Raw genomic sequence first — 19,655 nt, forward strand, 5'->3', positions numbered from 1 at the left:
ACAAATAAAAAGGGTGAAATTGCTAAAAAAAAAAAAAAAAGTTGTAACATTTTTATTACCCTTTTTTAAAACCAGAGCATGTTCAACGTGACAAGCAATGTTTAAAATGTGATGAACTGAAGCAAATATTATCCTTACTTTACAAGGATATGCAAAGTACAACCTACAACCTGCCCGATCTTTTAGTAAAGCCAGGATTTATATTCAAATATCTGGCAAGTCAATTTAAAATGTGGAAGTCTTCAAGTGTTTCTGCTGTTCTGAATTGGTCTGTGGTATCTAATACTCTTTCAGGTACTGAAAACTGAGTAACTATGCAACATGGTATCTGAGCCTGCAACTGTTAAGTCACTATATGAAAAAGGTATATTTATTACTCAAGTACAGACAGGTTATAAGCTTGCTATGAGAAATGGGTCAAATAAGCATTATGCTCATAAAACACGTACAACACAGGGCAATAAAATGCACTGACCACTTGACTTTGCTTTGCTGTGTTTGACGTACAGGCTGCTGTTCTCCACTCTAGTCCTGCAAATTAGTGCTACAAAACTCTACAACTGTATCTCCTGCCACTGAAAAAAGTGCTCATGGAAACAAAGCAATCATATTTAAAAGATACACTATCAACCTGTAGAAATGCTTTGCAAGCCTACTTCTATTGCAGAAAAGAGATGCAACCTAGGTCTTATTTTAAACATTCCCTCACCATAACTTCTAACCAAACAAACGTTAAGCAGAGATAAGTATTTCAGTGATCACTTAATTCTCCCCAGTCACCTTTGGGTAGCTAATCAAAACTACTGAGCTCAATGAAGTTTTGGGGTTTGGTTTTTTTGGAGTTTTCTTTGGTTGGTTTTTTTAAATCAACACAACCACCCCAATGACTCATATTCACTAGAGGACTTGCACTGTGCAACTCGACTTTAATAAAGCATTTACACCACACAAAGCCTCTCAAATGGCTATTCTAAGCCAACCTATGAGCAAGAGCTTTCAACCAACCGACACAAATATCTAAGCATAGGAGCTTGTTTCCAAACCATATTCCATTTCATACAGGGTAGGATGGGGAGAGCTAGGATGAAGAGAATTCATCGATTAGAGATCCTCAGCCTACATTTCCTTCCTGATTGTTACAAGCTACATACATTTCTCTGAAAAACAATGCAAGTTACTTGAAACTGGGCCACAAGAGAAAGAAAGTACTTATGGTGAAGGTCTCCTCCCTTTATTATAAAAAGAAAAGGTCTACAGTCACGTTCCCCTCAGCACAAGAATATCTGACTTGACTCAAACACCTCTTTCTGTAGAAGTCAATCCACAAACTGGAAGCACTGCCAATTAAGCTTCAATTTTTGAAGCTGCAATCCTGAACAGAAATTAACGATTCACGTCAAGAGATCACACAACATGGTCTGTTTGGTACCACTGTTTCTGTTGCCAAGCATGTATCAGAAGATCTTAAATATTCAAAAGTCCTGATGAGTATGAATGAACCTTACTGCCCAATTCCTGCTACCTCCAAGCTACCAGTTCTGTAATTGTTGCACTGTTGGCAGCTCAGCTTTAACTCCAGATTAACTTGAGTTACTGTGCTGCTGCAAACTCTATCCCCTAACAAACGGCAGTGTAGGACTCATGCTACAAATCAATTTTTGACTTCAACCAAAGCTCAGCACAACACTTTAGCTGCTCAGCTGCAAGGTTATGAAGAAATGAATTATTTGCAGTGGACTTGAAAAGTACAAAGCATGATGGAACATATTACCCTAAGTAATCTGTCACTGAACGAAAAAAGCTGACATACAAAGGTTCTAGTGAAGTACAAGCGGTAAAAAGAGAAAAAATAGTAAGGAAAGCACTACACCCTGTGATTACATTAAGGCCATGCTGGAGGGCAACAGCAGACAATAGTACCAATCCAGTCTTGTAACAACAATGGCCAGTCTTCGCGAACGAAGATTTTTGGGAAAGGTCTTTTACCTTTCCAGCCGGCGCAATGGATTTTTTAGGTGAGACACAGCATGTGCTGAACTGAGCCCACCCTTTAATCCTAAGGTTCATCTGCCAGGGCCAAGCAAGCTTGGTATTGCAAAACAAAACCTAAGGACAAGAGGCCTGTTATACCACTGCCATCCCTGAACTGTTTACTTAACGTTTTTGCCTACATTTGGTACCATTAATTGTGAATCAGGCAGGAACAAAAAAAAGGCCTTTGAGTCCAGAGCTACAGACAAGGGTGAGTAACTTTTTGCTGTTTACCTTTAAAAATCTATGACAAAACCTTCAGGAAGACAAGTCAAACTATACTGAGCCATAACGCTCAATCATATAATAAAAGTGTATTGAACATATAGTATTCTCTCAACATGCCAAGAAACCACAATTATAACCAGATGTGTGAGTGTAAGAATATGAATATTGTTTATACCGCTGTAGAAAATCAGGAATGCAAGACAGTGACATCATCAATAAAAGTGTCAATGAAATGCAAGCTGCTAAAACACAGTAGTGTTTTACTTCCCAGAGTAGTATTTCCTCATAAAAATTTGGATCTAGTGACAAGATATTCCCCAATTTTAAGTGGTAAGTTGACAGAAACACTATGTGAGAAACTGGGTCATCCAGTATACACTAAGTGTAGCAATGCTTCATTTTTCCGTAATGTCAAAATTAATGTGAGAGGCTGTCTTGTTTTTGTAGAAAAAGGTTGCATGATCCCCTACTCACACTTGTTAATAAGTCATGTAAGATTTCAGACTATCAGATCCTTTATTTGAAATGTAGTAAGAGACTATTTACCCTGTAATCAATCTGTGGAAGAGGCAAAAGCAAAGCAACATGAGAGAACAGTAAATCAAATACTTCTCTTGTTCATTTCATTTTTAAGGCCATGTTAACCTCAGAACATCTACAGGACAGTCTTATCAAAAGGACATGAACACACATGGGTATCAATTTATGTATACCCAATTCTCTGTTCCTGTATAACATCAAAAGCTCTTCTTATCAGCCTTCAGTGAGACCAAGAGACCAACCAACAATTCTGTTCAAAAAGTAGGGGATGGGCAGGGAGTTAGGACGAGTATACAAAAAGGAAGCAAAGTGGGAACAGTCAACCCAAACAGCAAAAAACTTGAAATGGTATTAGCACTCAAAATTTACATAAAGAAATAGTTCCACAAAATTATTTCTGCAAAAATTTCCATTTTCTATAATCGACAGAATCATCTCTAGCTACAAATCCTAGACAGAGCTACAGTACTCTGAACCTTAAATATTTATACTAATCTAAAACTTACAAAAGTGAAAATACTCTTTAGGATGATCTGAAATTTGAGGGGGGTTCCAAAGGGGCATAAGTGCAATTATAGAACACACATTCTCTGCTACCTAATAAAGTTTTTATTGTGCTTGTGAAGGACAAGCCCTACATTCATCACTTCTCATTTCTGATCATGTAAACCAAATAGCTAGAGTGTAAGTGAAAGTCTGAAAAAGTCTTGTTTTCACAGTTCTCTCCTTTTGGTAATGGCAGCTTCATTGCAAGTGACCCCCAAACTTCTCCATTGCAAGTTTCGAATGATTTTATCAAAAGGACCTGGGAGTTTTAGGAACAATCACGTGAAAGATTTAGTCTTCAAGAAAAAGGAATGACACTGGATAAATATTTATCCATCTCAGGCATAAACTCAGTAATGTTTGTGAGAATATAGATGAAAATAGCAGAGGTTTGGTATAAGTAGTTACAGAAATCCTCCTTTTCAAGTTTTCAAAAACAACAGACAATACAAGATTTTGATTCTTAAATTTATTTTTAGCAGGATGTGTGTACTAATGGATGGTGACATCATTAGAAGATAGGTCCATGTCCACCACCTGCAACAGAAGCTAGAAAGATGTTAAAGAAAACAATTTAAGAGTTAAAAATGACACTACTTACCATAAACATACTTAGGAAAGTCACCTAAGCAGTACTGTTAGCTTTTGATGCAGACATGGTATTACTTATTTGTTACCAAAGTCTCCTTTCAAGATTTAATGCATACATTACCTTGATTTTGATGGGAATCATGCACTTCTGTTTCAGAAATAACAGTTAGAGAAACTCTCATTCTTAAAAAAACTACTCATAGAAAGATTGGTTATTCAAAATTACTTACCTGTAAATTGTCTTTAGAAGATAAAAGATCTGCAAATTTAGGTCTAATGGTCCCATCTAAAGTTGAAAGCTAATGAGAATTCTCTGGAAATTCAAATTCTATCACTGTTAAACCAGGTCAACAGCAAGTAACATTTCTAGATTCAACCAAGAATACATCCACTTGTTTCTTGCCATACCTGGGTGTTTAACAAATCAGTAAGCTAGGGTCTCAGCATTATACTCACAGATTGGTGATACTAATTCAGGAAGAAATGAAGACTTGATATGTTACGACCCAGAGACCATGTTATACTAAGAAAAATGTCAATAGTCAGAAGTCTAACAAAAGAAACAATCTTGTCTAGAACAAATTAATTTCACCAGAAATCACGCTCGAGCATTAAAACCTAGGAACACAGTTCAGGAAAATACATTCTCAACGAATTAGGTGACAGGCCCCTTTCCCACTGCTATTTCAAATGTGAAGCCAAGAAGCAAGGCTCAATTTAAGGTATGGAATTTCCCAAGACTGTAAAGACAGAGTCCTTGCTTCATCTCCATTTCTTAGTAACTAAAAACAAAACACACCAGCTAAGTCAGCAGGCTCTGCAGACAGTATCATGAAAACATCCTGATCTTACATTTCAAAACATCAGAATGTTTATCAGCCTCCACTTCTCAAACCAAAAAGCACTAATTGTAGTGAGCATGAGGTCACTTCATTTATCTTAACACTAGCTTAGAAACTTCATTGTAAGGTTGTTGTTCTTAACAATCTCTTGGCTCATTGGCCTTTATTAGTAACCTGGGTTGACACCATCTCGGCTCACAGTTCTTTATTAGTAATTCACACGTATACCACACTGATCAGCCTAAAAACATTCTTACAGTGTCCTTCAACATCCTAGGACTTCATCTGTTTAAAACAGACTGCTACAGCTACTGAAGACTGTCTCCCACTTTTTAAAGAAAGACCTCAAACTAGTCCAAAAAGGAACTGTGTTGTATTAGAATGCAATTCTTTAGCAGTTTAAATAATTCAGTCAAGAAACCTGGTTTTAAGGACTATGACAGCCCAGTAATACGCAACTGCTGTCTCTTACAATTACAAATTCTCTGATCTAGTAACACTGGGAAATTAAACTGGTTTATATTTGATGAAAACAACCAACAAGGGCAGAACCTGTTCACAGCTGCACTACCATTTGTGATTTCTTTTTAATTGAGTTCTCTTGTTTTCACAGAATTATAAATCTGTCTGAAACACCAAGTCACTGCCTTTTGAGCAACTCACTATCCCAGTGGTCTACTATACCTAAACAGGGAATAATTGCTGGTAGTGAGCTACAAAAACAAGTCAGTGTCTCTAGACAATCAGTCCTTCACTGAAATTGGGAATTTGTCCTTCAAACCCACTACAGAGGGGAGGTAGGGCATGTGATGAAAAGCTTAAGGCTTCCTGTTCTTTAATCTTCCAGGTTCCATTATCCAGTTGGGTCAGTTGCTATTGCAATCAGAACTACTGTGATACCACCTATCTTACATGAAGTTGGTTGATATTCTTCCAACAGGATAAACACACACAGTAAAGTTGACAGGAAGAACCTTCATCAATTGCTTTTCTGTGAGGCACAGAGGAAAGTAAGTAAGTCAGGAAATAACTGACCTGAATGATGACTTAAAATACATTGTGAACAGCATTTTCCTGAACGAAGGCAACAAAAAATCTGAACTCAAGTGATAAAAAGGTAAAAAAAACCCATTAAGCAAAGAAAATGTTCCTGACAGGTCTGTATGATGAAACCTCAAGAGTAATTAATTTGGGCACCACATATGCATATGCTACAGTTACAGGGCACTGCAATTGTTTAGATATCTCCTCTTGAAAAATGACACAGCTTCAGTTCTATTACTGTAGTACTCAAGTTAGCCCTGGTAAGCAACTGACATAAAATTATGTCAATTAAATTCTAAATATGTGGGATGTTCAACAGGAGGCTTTACAGTATCACATGGTAGGAAAGGAAAACAGATAACTGGGAATAGCAAAGAACAGAATAACTTAGGGGATCACGCTCATAATGAGCTGCTGACTATGCATCCTTCTTTTATTATGATCTGTCTGGCCCTAATGGTGCTAGTGCTGCTAACCAGCTGCATTAGAGGCTGTAGATGCTAAAACTACATTTTACTAGGTTTAATGGATGCTTGAGTCTGGTTAAAAAGTTGTGCTGAAACCAATGATTAAATTCTTAACCTTTAGCAAATACATAACTAAGACTTACAACAATGAATGAAAGGAGCATGAAAAAAAATTGTGAGGAATTACGTTTGTAACACTCAGGGTAAGAGTTTTTATCTGCACTACTAAAATTAAGTCTGTACATATAACAAAGACTGAAAAGCTAAAAAACCAAAGAGCTGGTTTAACAGATTTAGAACACTGGAATCAAACAAAATGTTAATAATGTGCTGGAAGCAAAGACATAAGAGTGGCAATTAAATATTTATCTTTGGAGATAACAGTTTTTTAGGCCAACTAAAAACATTTGCAAGAACAAGCTTTAGTGAAGAATGGACTAAAACAAAACATTACGCACTTCCAGCTTATGTTCTTTCTCTGCAAGGAATTCTTTTTGACATCGGAGAAAGTCTGATAACATTCGAGTCAGCTGTTTTCTATCATCTATTTCAGCTGCCAACCTGCCATTGTAATCCGCCAGCAACATACATGCATCATCTACCATTTTGGAAAGTTGCTCTCCAGATTCCTTATCTAAAAATCAAGCAGAGAAAAACAAGTAAAGAGTGATTTCATCACACACCATTAAGTTCTCAGAACAGCATTTCGGTTACTGGGTCCCCAACCCTCACCTGTTATTCTGTCTAACAGGGACACATCTTGGACCTCTATAGGCAGTGAGGCTATTCTCTGATGAACTGCTGCATCCCCAGAGGCAGCATTTTCTAGTTCTTGTAACGCTCTAATGAGATCTGTGGTCTGAAAAAAGCATGCAAGATGGAGAACTACTTTAAGTAAACAGATCCTAGAACAAAACAGTATCTTACAATAAGCTTTTGGAATTGATTTGATGGCAATTTCAAGAGCATTTACAGCATCAGCTTTTAGATTGAAAACAAAACCAAACCTTTCATTCTCAGGACAATATTGCAGCATTCCCAGTTTTAAAGGTCACCTTCCTCTAACAGATTTTTTTCATTTAAATTCTTGGTATATAAGGATTACTTATACATCTTTTATTCTTGACAGTGAATATTTTCTTTTTACTTTAATTTTACTACAGATTTTTAACATTATTTTTCGTGTCATTTTGCTTCACTACTGCATCAGACTAGATCAGCGCGCTTCTTTTGAAAGTAGAACCAAACGTCTGTTACAGAGAAACATACTAAATTGTGATTATTTGAGGACAGTCATTCCTGGCCATAACAAAAAGCCTTTTGAGATAGGGTAATACCATAATAAAAAAAACACAAGAATTAGGAAAGCTATAACAGTGCAAGGTAGACAATTTTTCCCAATCATCATGATTGCAACACTGAGAAATATTTTACTGATAAATCCATAACAATCTTACTCTAATACATGGGTTACTCATTACTACCCTGGAAACTGAATGAGAACCTAAAACACTGTAGAAACTAATGCTGAAATCCTGATGTGAGCAAAGCTGGACATACAGTTAATACATTCAGGTTTAGTGTCAAATGACTGAAGTTACAACATACTTGTAACCTGAAATACTGTGAAAAGTTTTAGGTGTAGTCACTCTTGCACAGAAACAGTACCTCATTAAAAAAAAAACAGAGATCATTCAAAAATAGGAGTAACTGAAAAATTTTGCACAAAACCATATGTAAATACAGAATTTTATAAACATGTTTTTACCTGAGGAGGGTCAGTGGGAGAACTTCGAGGTGAACAGTTATTTTCATCAACTTTTATCTGTTCATACGTGCGCTTCTTCCCCTTTCTGTCTCCATCTAAATGAAAACAAACAGAGGAGTTAGGGAAATAGTATTTCAAAAAAGAGACTGAACCTTGATACACACACAAAATACTTACACAAAGCTTGCCTAAGTTGTTCTAATACATCATTTTCATAAACAGACCTTTCTTCCCAGATAGACAGCACTCGGCCAAGGTGTTTCTTACAACTCTCATCAGACTCACTGTTACAGGGGAAAAAAGCAAGTATCAGCACTAGGTAGAAGTACAGTGCTGCTATATGATTATTTTTCACAGAAGAACCTTCACATACCTTAGCAATATCCAAGCATCAGAAGTCAAATAATCTCAGAAAATAACAAAACCACATTTTAAAGAAAAAAAAGCAAATGCCAGTTCATGGTGTCTTAGCAAGTACATAAATAAAAAAGGGCCAATGCCCAACTCTCTGTTTGCTTGCTCAACCCATAAATCTGTAGGTCTGTAACCCTATTATGCAAACACTGCAAATAGGTTTGTGGTGCTTAAACAGCTGTGTATCATTGTGAAAATAATCCTGCATCAAGACTCTAGCTTCCTCATGCGATGAGATTAATGGCTGCTGGGGAAAAACAAATCATGAAACACCAGTAATGAAAAATATCAAACTGTTGCAGCACATATACACAGACTGAAAGCAAGTCTTAGTTTCAGGAACAGCTGACGGCTTTCCAAAGCAGAACGGACTGAATGCTGACGAATTTACTATGAAACTTCATCCAACAGCATTAAGACTCTCCAAGATCAAAAGAACACTGAATAAATTAAATTAACAAGACCTCAAGTAGAGAAATAGCACACAAAGACTAGCTGGGCCAGAAGAGACGAACTGAGGACTTCTCTCAATCCCCCTCAAATACAGTATGAAGAAGGACACTGCACATACAAGTTTACTGTACCTTGAAACATGCTTAAAAGCCTCCACTATTACTGGAGCAAAGTCTTTTGTAAATTCTGGTCCTTTTCTTTTGCTGTTCTGTATGACATCATTGGCCAAGTACAGGAATGTCAGCTTCCTATTTGGTTTTGCTAATAAAAAGAATAATAAAGAATAATTAGAAATTTTACTTCCTTTAACTAATATCTACTTATCCACATTTATACCAAATACAAACACCCACCTCCGGACCTCCCCCACTCTGAAATAAAAGATGTTTTTTTCTGTTTTCATTAGTGCTTACAACCATTTCACATTTACAACATTTTCATGTGAAAAGACTCCAGTCACCCATTGGGTTTTCTCTCCCTTCTGTTCTCTTTGTTCGAATTCCTCTTCCTTCATAGTATGAAAACTTCCCTTTAGCACCATCTTTGAAAACAAATAGGAAAAACCCCAGATATTCCAAAGTGTCCTTCAGACCCCAACTATTTTCAGGTGTTTTCCTGAGCCTTATGAGATTTGTCTGTTAGGTAGCCCTCATGGATTTCTTCAGCTTTCCTCTGAGCCTGCATAAATTTCTTACACTCATTAAGTCCTCTCACAAGTCACTTCACAGATCCACAATCATTCATTCCTGTGAAGAACCTCCTCCTTTTCAGTCTGAATTTCATCAGTCTTACATACCCACTTCTCATTCTCGCATTTGAGCAAACTGAACAGTCAACCCCTAGTCAGTCTCCTTGTTATCACTGTGATACTTTCCTCCCTCATCTCCTAATTGTTAAAACACTCACATGCTCGCAGCTGTAAAATCAAGAAAACATTAAAAAACCACTGTCAGGCTCCTTGGTGTATCCCTTCTCCAAGCATCTTAAGTATTCTACCTCCTTTCCATTATTAATGTGCAATAGATTACAAGCTTGCCATTTACAAGTTGCTTTTGAAAATCTATTCCATGTTTTTTAAGTGTTCCTACCTGGGTGTTTTCATTTACAATCATACTTCATCTAATCTTCAGTAGTCTACAAGTCTATAACTCTTATTGTAACACTTCTATCCTTGGTTAACAGCAGAATATCATTACCACTACATAGTCTCAGTATGTACACTTTGATTTTAAAAAGAGGTTTCTTTTGAAAGACAAGGTTTTCCTGCCCTCTCAACTGTAGTAAAGCCAGTCTAAGATTTCCTATAATACATGCTTAGTCCACAATATGATTTGATTTTGTTAATTTCTATTCCAACCTCTCAAAAATGCAGAACCATCACCCTCACATACAAAAAGAAAATTCAGTGTTGATATGCTTTCACTGTAGGGAAATGTTTTTGAGAATAAATTTTGCACTACAGAAAGACTCTTCTGAGGGATTTCTCCTTGAAGTACTGAATTTTTCCCATCCTCTTGGACAGACATATCTAACAAGTTGAGAGTTCTGGACTAAGTGAGGAAAAAAAAAGCCCTCTGTTAAACATAAAAATGCACCTATCTCTTACAACCAAGGCAAACTAAAGAGTGGCAAAAAAAAGAATTAGCTTGGAAGTGCTGAACACAAGGTGGATCTATTAAAAGAGTCTACTCCAAACACTGAAGTCACTATAGGAAATAAATTTGTGACAAAATCTGGCTAATCTAAAATGTAGATTTTATAAACTTATGCTACTCAATTTCTATATTAAAACCTGACTGATGATACAACAACACATCTCCTACCTACGTTTCAGGTAAATCAGGTAAATTTCTGACACATAGAAAGCTTTGAATTATTCAAAGAGAGAATCTTAGAAAACACATATTGTCTCACAGGCATACCAAAAAGTAACTAGCACTTACCGAAGATGACCCTGCACCCCTTCCCATTTCTTAAATGAGCCCAGAATTATGACTAAAAATCTAATGAAGCAGGCCACTCCCCATACTATATCCTCTGGAACTGCATCCAAGATAGGTCCTTGTCCATCCATTTTACAGAAAAAAAGTCATGCCTTAATCCTCAGTGATGTAACTAATTTGTGACAAACCTTATCTTTCCAACATAAGCCAAATCAATTGGGCTGGCAAAGACAGGAGATGAATGCACAGTGCCACCAAGTTAGGTAGTGCTGATTCTCACAAAACCTAGACTTCATCTATTCACTGCAGTAAAGAGATCCATGTATCAGGCTTGGAAAAGCCTTTGAAAACCCAGAAAGTCACTTTCAGGTTTATTTCACCTAGTACTACCTTTTCAGCTTGCTATTACAATTCAACATAAACGAAGCTGCATATAATGAACAAAAATCCTAAACCTGCTATTAAGCTAACTGTGGCTTTGGCTACCAATACTGTACCCTTATGTTCACAAAGACAATTGTGAAATAAAATTGAATCCCTCTTGCCGCAAGAATGTGGTGCACAAAATTCCAATGCTGAAAATTATGCCTAGTCTTGAGAATGGTTTCCTTTCATTTCACAAATCTTCAAGACTTACATACTGATCTACTAGCAACCTGCCTTACCCATGAGACTAAAGTACAATGTAACCTCTGGCAACTGAAGCTGACAAATTTGAGCTGAAAAGCATTCTACTATGACTGTAAATTAACTATTGAAGTCTGAAATACAAAACTGAATTCAGGACCATATAGATCTGTTCTGGAAAAAAATTATGTTAAAAGCATCTCTCTTCACTCGTAGTGACACGAACTTTGCAGCCCAGGGCTTTGATAAATCTCAGAACAACAAAATGAATCAAATGGATTAAGTGTCCTCAACATGTGGCAAGGCTATTAGCAAAAGCATTCCTACTGTGAGAAGAAAATGAAGGGGGAAAAAACATAAGAACTTAGTTTGAAGAAGGATCTGTAAGGCACATGCTGCCAGAGTGTATAGTGTTATAAGTAGCCAGCCAACAGTACCTCTGGTACACTAACAGTACAGTGAGCTAACACAAAACTTCTAAGAAATCATCCACATTGGACTGAGTCATCTTTTCAGAAGATTTGTGCAGCGTTCACATAACTCCTCTGCTTGTTTCAGTTAGATTTACCATTTAGCCATCAAAGTAGCTCCCTGGAGCACTGTATTCTGAAATACCTTAACATGTCAACAGTGCTGGTTGGTGTAAGAGCCATATTAAGTAGATTATTCTGATTATAAAGCATCCACAATGACACTAAGTGGGATCTGCATCTTGCAAATGAAACTATGTCTGTCCCAAAAATGTACCTGACGTGTTTAAATGCCAATGAATATCCTTCAGATATTAACGATATTTCACCTACAATTGGCATACTGAGGCATCTAAGTGGAAACTACATTATTAAGTCTTAGTTTTTGGCAAGCCGTGCTTCTTAGGAAAGCATACATACCAGGTATGCCTGGTTCTTTGCAGTTCAATATAGATGCCCTGACATCATATGCTTTAGTCCATAACACTTAGAGAACTCTTAACACTGATAAGACACCACTTTAGTGCAAGAAACTACTATTTTACCTTGAAAGGCAATAAGCTGGTCATTTTCACTGAGGTTAGCTCTGGCAATCAAAGTCAGCATAATCACCTATATTTGTCTTCTCCAGGTTTACCTCCTGCATTTGAAATTGAGCTCTCATGAAGATTGCTGGTAACATGCCCATTAGTTTCATGCTGTTCTACACCTCTTCCCTAGAGCCAAGAGATATTTGCCACCTTAGATATAACTACAGAGAAACACCCAAGCCTAAGAGATTTCACTCACATCCCACTTCAAGTGTATAGATTGACTGAGCCATCTGAAAATGTTACATCAGGCTTTAAGGTTCTACAGGCCACCTTTGCTACATCGACTGACCTTGAAAGAAAATACCATCTAACAAGCGGTTCTGAGACAATAAGCTTCAGTATATTAAAATCCCACAACAGTTATCAGGAATAAACAGTTTATTTAGTACACTAAAGTTACGTAATATGGATTCAAATAAAGACTTGGCTCAATAGCTTCAGAATTACTTAGTCTACATACATGCAGGAGAGTGTCATCACTTCAAGAATCTCTAGGACACTTCCTGTCTCACAGCACGCTTCACACCTTTGCAAGAGAAGTTCACAACATCCCTGTAAACACTCGACAAGCTTTCAAGCTTTTTATTACAAGACCAAACATCTTCAGGTCAAGCAGCACTGAAGCTTGAGTGCAAGATCACTGATCCTTCACACTGAGGAGAGCTAACCTGAGTTTTCACGCAAGCTGATCAAGTGCAGCATTTTTTGTAACATGACTGTAAAAAGCCACTTGAGAAGTTGCCACCAGAAAGGACAATTTAAAGATAACACAATCCATAAAAGGCACGCTGTACAATAAGCACTTAAAATTCATTAACCTTCTTTTAAGAAAAAGTTAAACTAAGTGTTCAACATTGCACAGTCACCTGATTCTCCTGGTGAATTTTACCAAGGTTTGATAATTGCTGTGTTTTCTTTTCAAAGAGGGGAATGGGATTGCCCACTGATGTGCTCAATACTTGACAGTCCAAGTACTTTGACTTTGAGTTTGGAGGCCAATAACAAAGAGAACACAGCATACAGACACTTCTGGGAAAAAGGCCATCAGCATCAAATTACCAGGGGATGCAGAAAGCTGGTCACAGACCAAGGAAACCATTCCAACATAATTACTCTGCAGAAGCTTCCCACTGCACTTGGTGGATCTTGAATTACCTGAACACATGAAACAAACCAATTTCTTTCATTGGCTTGCCTGGCTGGTACAATGCCAAGATGGATATGAATTAACAGCAACAACAGTTTCAGGACAAGAAAAAGACACTACATTAAAGTATTCAGAATCAGAATGGTAAAAGACAGGCAGGTACAGGTAAAATATGAGGTCTCGAGATACAGCGCTAAGTTAATACATATTTGGACTACACTATCCAAATATAACTATCTTAAATAGTTATACTCTTATATTGCTACTCTGTTGCTCCTAACTGTAGGTCGTTTTTTAAATCAGTGTGTAGCAAATAGGTTTCTCTAACCTGACTCAACTACTCCAATTCACCTTAAGTTTTGCCTGTTATTTGATGATCTCCAAACCTTTTGGCATAGATGAGAAAATTCACGTGCATAAGCAGGAAGGCACGCACAAGCACCTCTGTCCTAAGTATTCTTACCGGTCTCCTCAAGAACACCTACTAACTAGCGAAGTCAGGAAGCCACAGTTTTCTTTCTTTTAATTAAAACAAAATCTATTTATTCTCTCACATGGGCCAATGACACTATAGCACCATTAAGTAAAATAACCTTACAATCACCAGTACAGAAAGATTCCTTTTGGCAGAAAAATCTACATGACATAATTGCTTTAAATCAGGAACTTATTTCCTGTGATCTACTTCCCATCTGCAAGGCAATATACTGCAATCAATTTTGGCTGTAGTTGTGCTTTAAAGCAGTTGACTTGAGTATCAGAGTAATTCAAATGCAATACAACTTTCAAATCTGCTTTCAGTGTTGCTAGGCCTTCTCAATTTGCCTACTAAAATCCTCTATCTTCCAAATTTCAGCAGCTGCCACAACAGCCACTAGCTTCAGGAAAACATATTGCATCAATGCCAACAGCTATACTGAGTGAGGGCCCAAACACCAGCATATGTCGCAGTAGCAGAAGTTGCAGACAAACAACTATAAATAAGCAAAGAATAGTAGCTTCTCATAACACTGAATGACTTCAACACCACGAAACAAAAAAAATAAATAAAAGGCATATTAACTAGAACAGCAGGTAAACTGTCAGAGTCGAGCACTAAAATATACATCCATCCCTCTGTAGCAGCCCAGATGCACTCACACAATTGTGGCTGTCTTACAGCTGCTAACCCAGATAAGCTGTGCAGGGAAGAGTGATCAGTGTGACACGGGTGGGGTGACAGATGACAGCCAAAACAAGAGGGCAAGTGATTAAGGGGGGTGGGGGATGATCAGCATCAGTTTCTGAGGCTGACTAATCAATGAGATGCCATGTCAGGTTCTGAGGAAACAGATACTTGAATCTGAAATTAGTTTTAAAGATACAACACGACAATGTCTTGTGCAGAGCCAAGAGCTGGACTTGATGATCCTTGTGGGTCCCATCCAACTCAGAATATTCTGTGATTATTAAAATATCATTAGGACATAAATACCTAACAAGTGACAGAGTTGGACCTGGAAAAGCTAACAGAAAATGAGAGGACAGGAAAAGATTATTACGAACTACTAACTGGAGCTTAAAATAACAACTCCTATATAACAAACTTTTAGCAAGTTTTGGGTTTGTTTTTCTTTGAAAAAGAATTCATTTTAACCCAGTACTGCAAATTGCACACTGAGCCTCCTGAACAAGCACTTATTGTTCACCCTTGAAAGCTGATGCTTTGAATTATGGAACTGAAATTTTTCATTTCAAAACAAAACATACAAACAGGTAAAAAATCCCTACCGTTTCAGAGAATCCTGAAACCAGGCAGCAAGAGATGCATGCAAGAGAACATACCTGATTTGCAACAGACTCCATCTCAGAAAAGCCTATTCAAAGGTGTTCCTAGGGGTATTCCCAGCAGCCACTTACTTACTGCAGGTTTACACAACAAATTTTTATGTATTATACCACTACTCAGTTTAAAAAAAAAACATCCAGCAAGTAATTCCCTTTATGGATACACAAAATTACATAGCTTAAATGGGCCCGCCAGTTGCATTTTGGGAATGACTGATGTATTCACATTACAAGTTAATTAATTAGTACTACTTAACTACTTAACTACTGAAAAAGCTTATGACTACCAAATAATTAACTATTTAACTTCAAGTGTTACATTTCACATACATCTGAAATCTAGCCAAAGCAGGATCATTTTCCTCAGTATAAACTTTTCAAGAAAACCTGTACATGAAGGTGTATGGAACCGATGATCTCTAGATATGTCAGAATATGAGACCTGACTAGTATCAATTAATCCAAGTAAACAGAAGGGTACTAAGACTTTATGTTGTGTAAATTATGTGCGCATTTGAAAAGCTGCCTCTTCGCCTCTACTCCAATATGGTATATAGACAATGACTATTTTAAAAAGAATCAGAACCAAACATTTAGGAACAAAAGAGCTCCGATCCTAGCAGTCCTTTTCATGAATCACTAGAGACACGTTCAGAAAGGCTCATGCAAGCTCATCTGACGCAAGTGATGTTTTACCAAAACTGAAAGCATCCAGAAAAAATGTAACATCGCACTATATTGTGTTCAACCTAGTTAGTTATACCACGTTCTATAAGCCCGAAAGGGAGTAAGCTGGAAGGAAGGTCTGGAGAGGGGGGTGACAATAGATATACAATGAAAGGAAATAAAATTTAGAAAGGCAAGGTTCAATTTTTAGTTCCAGTACACTGCTGGCTAGCAATAGCAGCTGACAATGCCAGTAATCTTTGTGTCCGTATTCTCCAAATAGAGGTAATTTTCCTCTCAGGTAGGAGAGGCATAATGTTTATACAGCTTGGATGGGAGGCAAGTCAGGAGCCTTAAACTTACTCTGTTTACAGCCTCATTGCTAGCATTCTGCTTTGTGGTGTTTATGCACCTCATTTCACCACAGTATGCTGGTTTTCCTTCCCATCCTCCACATGCTGTTCACTTAGATCACTACACCCACCCTGTGGGGATTAGGGACTATATTGCAATTCTGTGATGCAATTAGCAAAAAGTTAATATTGGGTGAATGCAAGCTAATATTTTTGAAACTCAGGTACTGTTATCAGAGATGAAAAACTAAAATACATCCTGTGTATATTAACCATGCCAGCTTCAAAAGCTGGACAACAGCTTCAACAAACTCAAGACAAAACCAATTATGGCAGCTACACTCATCCAAAGCTCAAAACAGGCTTAGAAGGGGAAGTCAGACACTGAAAGCTGAGAAAAAGCAACACATTCCTCTGACTTCTTAAGAAGATGGTTATCCTTGCCTCTCAATGCCACCTTCAGACACATAGACCATGTTTCAAAGACTTCATTTCTCCAATTAGTCAAACAGCACAACAGAAAAATTAAGGTTAAGGACTGACCATTAACATCTTGCATTATTACGTACTAGTATTGTGCACATTAATTAAGATGAGCAACCAAAACTCTGACTCTATTTCAATTAGTTTAAGATGCCTTTCTAGTATCATACACCACCTCAAACATTCAAGGTGTTTGATTAGAAGGCCCAGAAAAGTGAAATGTTTCACACACAGATGGGAGATCCATTATTTTGTTCCAGGAACAAGAAAGCAAGTTTGCAACTAACGTATACTGAAAATGTGTTTATTTCATAAGATAAAATATGTCAAGTAAGCCTTTCTTAGGGCAATGGTAAAAAAGAATTCAACTCTTGCCTGAAAGTTCAAAAGATCACATTTCTCACAAAAAGAGTATTTAAAAAAACCCAACACAGTAGCCACGTTACGTGCAACTCAGTGGTTCCTCTTTCATAAGTCCTGTCATGGCTTAGTGCTATTTTTCCTCTCCACTTGAAAGCCTAGTCTTCTACTTTTCCCATTAAAGATCCACATAATAGCGAGGCTCCAAAGGAAGCTATTGGAAGACAGCAACATTTCCTAGAGCAAAGCAGAGTTCTATCAAGTGAGTTTTAATTTCTTAAATGAATTAAAAAATTTAAGATCAAGTTATTTTCCAGTCACATCAAATAAATCTTCACATGCCATTTCTCCCTTTCAGTCCCTGAACCACTATCTATAGCTGCAAGTTCCTTCCTGTTAAAAAGAAAGCCACATAAGCATTTAAGTCTGCACACTTAACATAGCTAAAGAAATATACATTTTTATTATTATTCTAACACTGGTAGTAGGCATCTGGCAAAAACAGGAAGTAAAAACCACTTTGGACACATTAAATTGCTCTTCCTTCAGAGTATTCCCCTCCTCAGCTGCCCTACAAGAACAGTTTCTGGCATGAGTGAACAAGAAATTCAAAGAGTATTACAGCTAACCACCATCATCAGAGATGATGAAAGAAACTACCTAAAAGGCTCCGCCTTGGAAGAGCTGTAATTACCTGTATTAATAACAAAATCCCCCAAACCCCGTCCCTCCCGTTTCCCACCTTCCTATCTCCTTTCACAAGAAAAAAAGGGAGGCAAAACACGACGGGCAGCCTCCTCAGAGGCAACTCGCTGAGGGAGGAAGGGATAATGGGAGGGAAAAGACAAGAGAGAGGGGAGTAGAGAGAAAAAGAGGGAGGAGAAACACCTCCCAGCCCACGGTCATCAAAAAACCGAGACCTGGGGCTGAACCCCGGCCTCAGTAGCTCCACTCTTCCCCAGGCGCTGGGGCCCACCCTCCCCCTCTCCCTGCTATCCACAGGCGGGGCATCCCCGCCGCCATCCCTCTGCTTCCGCCGCCGCACACACCGCAGGGGGGGCGGCCACTTTCGCCTCCTCCTCCTGCCCCGGATCCGCCGCCCCCGGGGAACCCCGGCGAGGCCCACTCGGCCCCGGCCTCACCTTTGCGCAGCTCCCGCTCCCACACGCTGACGATGAGCGCCGAGTGCTTGCGGTGGTGGATGAGCCACAGGCTCAGGGTCTGCACACTCTGCTGCGAGTTGCTCAGCTCCGACAGCTTCCGCTCCAGCGCCGCCTCCGAGAACGCCGACATCGCTGCGCCGCGCTGGGCCCCGCCACCCCGTCCCGTCCCGGCAGGGCCTCGCTCAGTCCCCGCCTCTCGGGCCCGGCGGGGGAGGAGCCGCCAGGCAATTCCCGGCCCTTTCCGTCCCGCCGGCAGCGCCGGGCGCCAACAAAATGGCGGCGGCCCAGACCCGCGGGGAGCCGCGCAGCCCCGCCCCCCGCCCTCACTTCCGCCGAGCCCGAGCACGAGGGCAGTGCTGGGGGGGACGGCCGAGGTTGGGACGGGACGGGACGGGACGCGATGGGATCCAATCTCATCCACAGTGGATCCATCCGTACTGTGCCCTGGGAAACAACATAAAGACGCACATGCAAATAAGCCCCCCTCAAGGCAATACAGGCCTGCCGGTTTCTTTCACAGAGCAGGTTAAGAATTACAAGATGGTTAGGGTTGGAAGGGACCTCTGGAGATCATCTAGGCCAACCCCCCTGCTAAGGCAGGGTCACCCAGAGCAGGTGACGCAGAAACGCGTCCTAGTGGATTTGGAATGTTTCCAGAGAGGGAGACTCCACAGCCTCTCCGGGCAGCCTGTTCCAATGTTCAGTCACCCTCACAGCAAAGTTCTTCCTCATATTCAAGTGGAACTTCGTGTGAATCAGTTTCTTCCCCTTTTGTCCTATCGCTTGGCACCACCAAGAAGAGCCTGGCTGTATCCTTTTGACACCCTCCCTGCAGATACTTACAGGCATTGATGAGGTCCTCTCTCAGTTGTCTCTTTTCAATGCTGAACACGCAAAGCTCCCTCAGCCTTTCCTCATAAGGGAGGCGCTCCAGTCCCTTAATCATCTTCATAGCCCTTCACTGGACCTGCTCCAGGAGCTCCATATCTCTGTTGCCCTGAGGAGCCCAGAATTGGACACAGCACTCCAGATGTGGCCTCACCAGGGCTGAGTAGAGGGGCAGGATCCCCTCCCTCGACCTGCTGGCAATGCTCTTGCT

At 39.2% G+C, this 19,655-nt stretch overlaps 1 protein-coding gene across 3 annotated transcripts in view; it reads right to left on the reverse strand.

Annotated features, from left to right (window-relative positions):
- The window catches only part of RPRD1A (regulation of nuclear pre-mRNA domain containing 1A), a 44,964-nt gene extending 26,103 nt beyond the window's left edge, over positions 1-18,861 (reverse strand). For 2 of the 3 annotated variants that reach the window (XM_027680361.1, XM_027680379.1), the window contains exons 1-6: positions 18,536-18,861; positions 9,056-9,185; positions 8,235-8,341; positions 8,058-8,152; positions 7,022-7,148; positions 6,748-6,923 (exon numbers count right to left, since the gene is read on the reverse strand). In XM_027680361.1, coding sequence (XP_027536162.1) covers positions 6,748-6,923; positions 7,022-7,148; positions 8,058-8,152; positions 8,235-8,341; positions 9,056-9,185; positions 18,536-18,686 — 786 coding nt within the window. In that variant the 5' untranslated portion in view covers positions 18,687-18,861. Of the gene's footprint in view, positions 1-3,799; positions 3,895-6,747; positions 6,924-7,021; positions 7,149-8,057; positions 8,153-8,234; positions 8,342-9,055; positions 9,186-18,535 lie in introns of those variants that run through there. The other variant, XM_027680370.1, reaches the window with a different exon arrangement.
- Between the last annotated feature and the right edge of the window lie 794 nt (positions 18,862-19,655).

Source organism: Neopelma chrysocephalum, unplaced genomic scaffold (assembly GCF_003984885.1).
Source record: "Neopelma chrysocephalum unplaced genomic scaffold, ASM398488v2 Primary Assembly neopelma1_22b, whole genome shotgun sequence".
NCBI classification, from domain to species: Eukaryota; Metazoa; Chordata; class Aves; order Passeriformes; family Pipridae; genus Neopelma; species Neopelma chrysocephalum.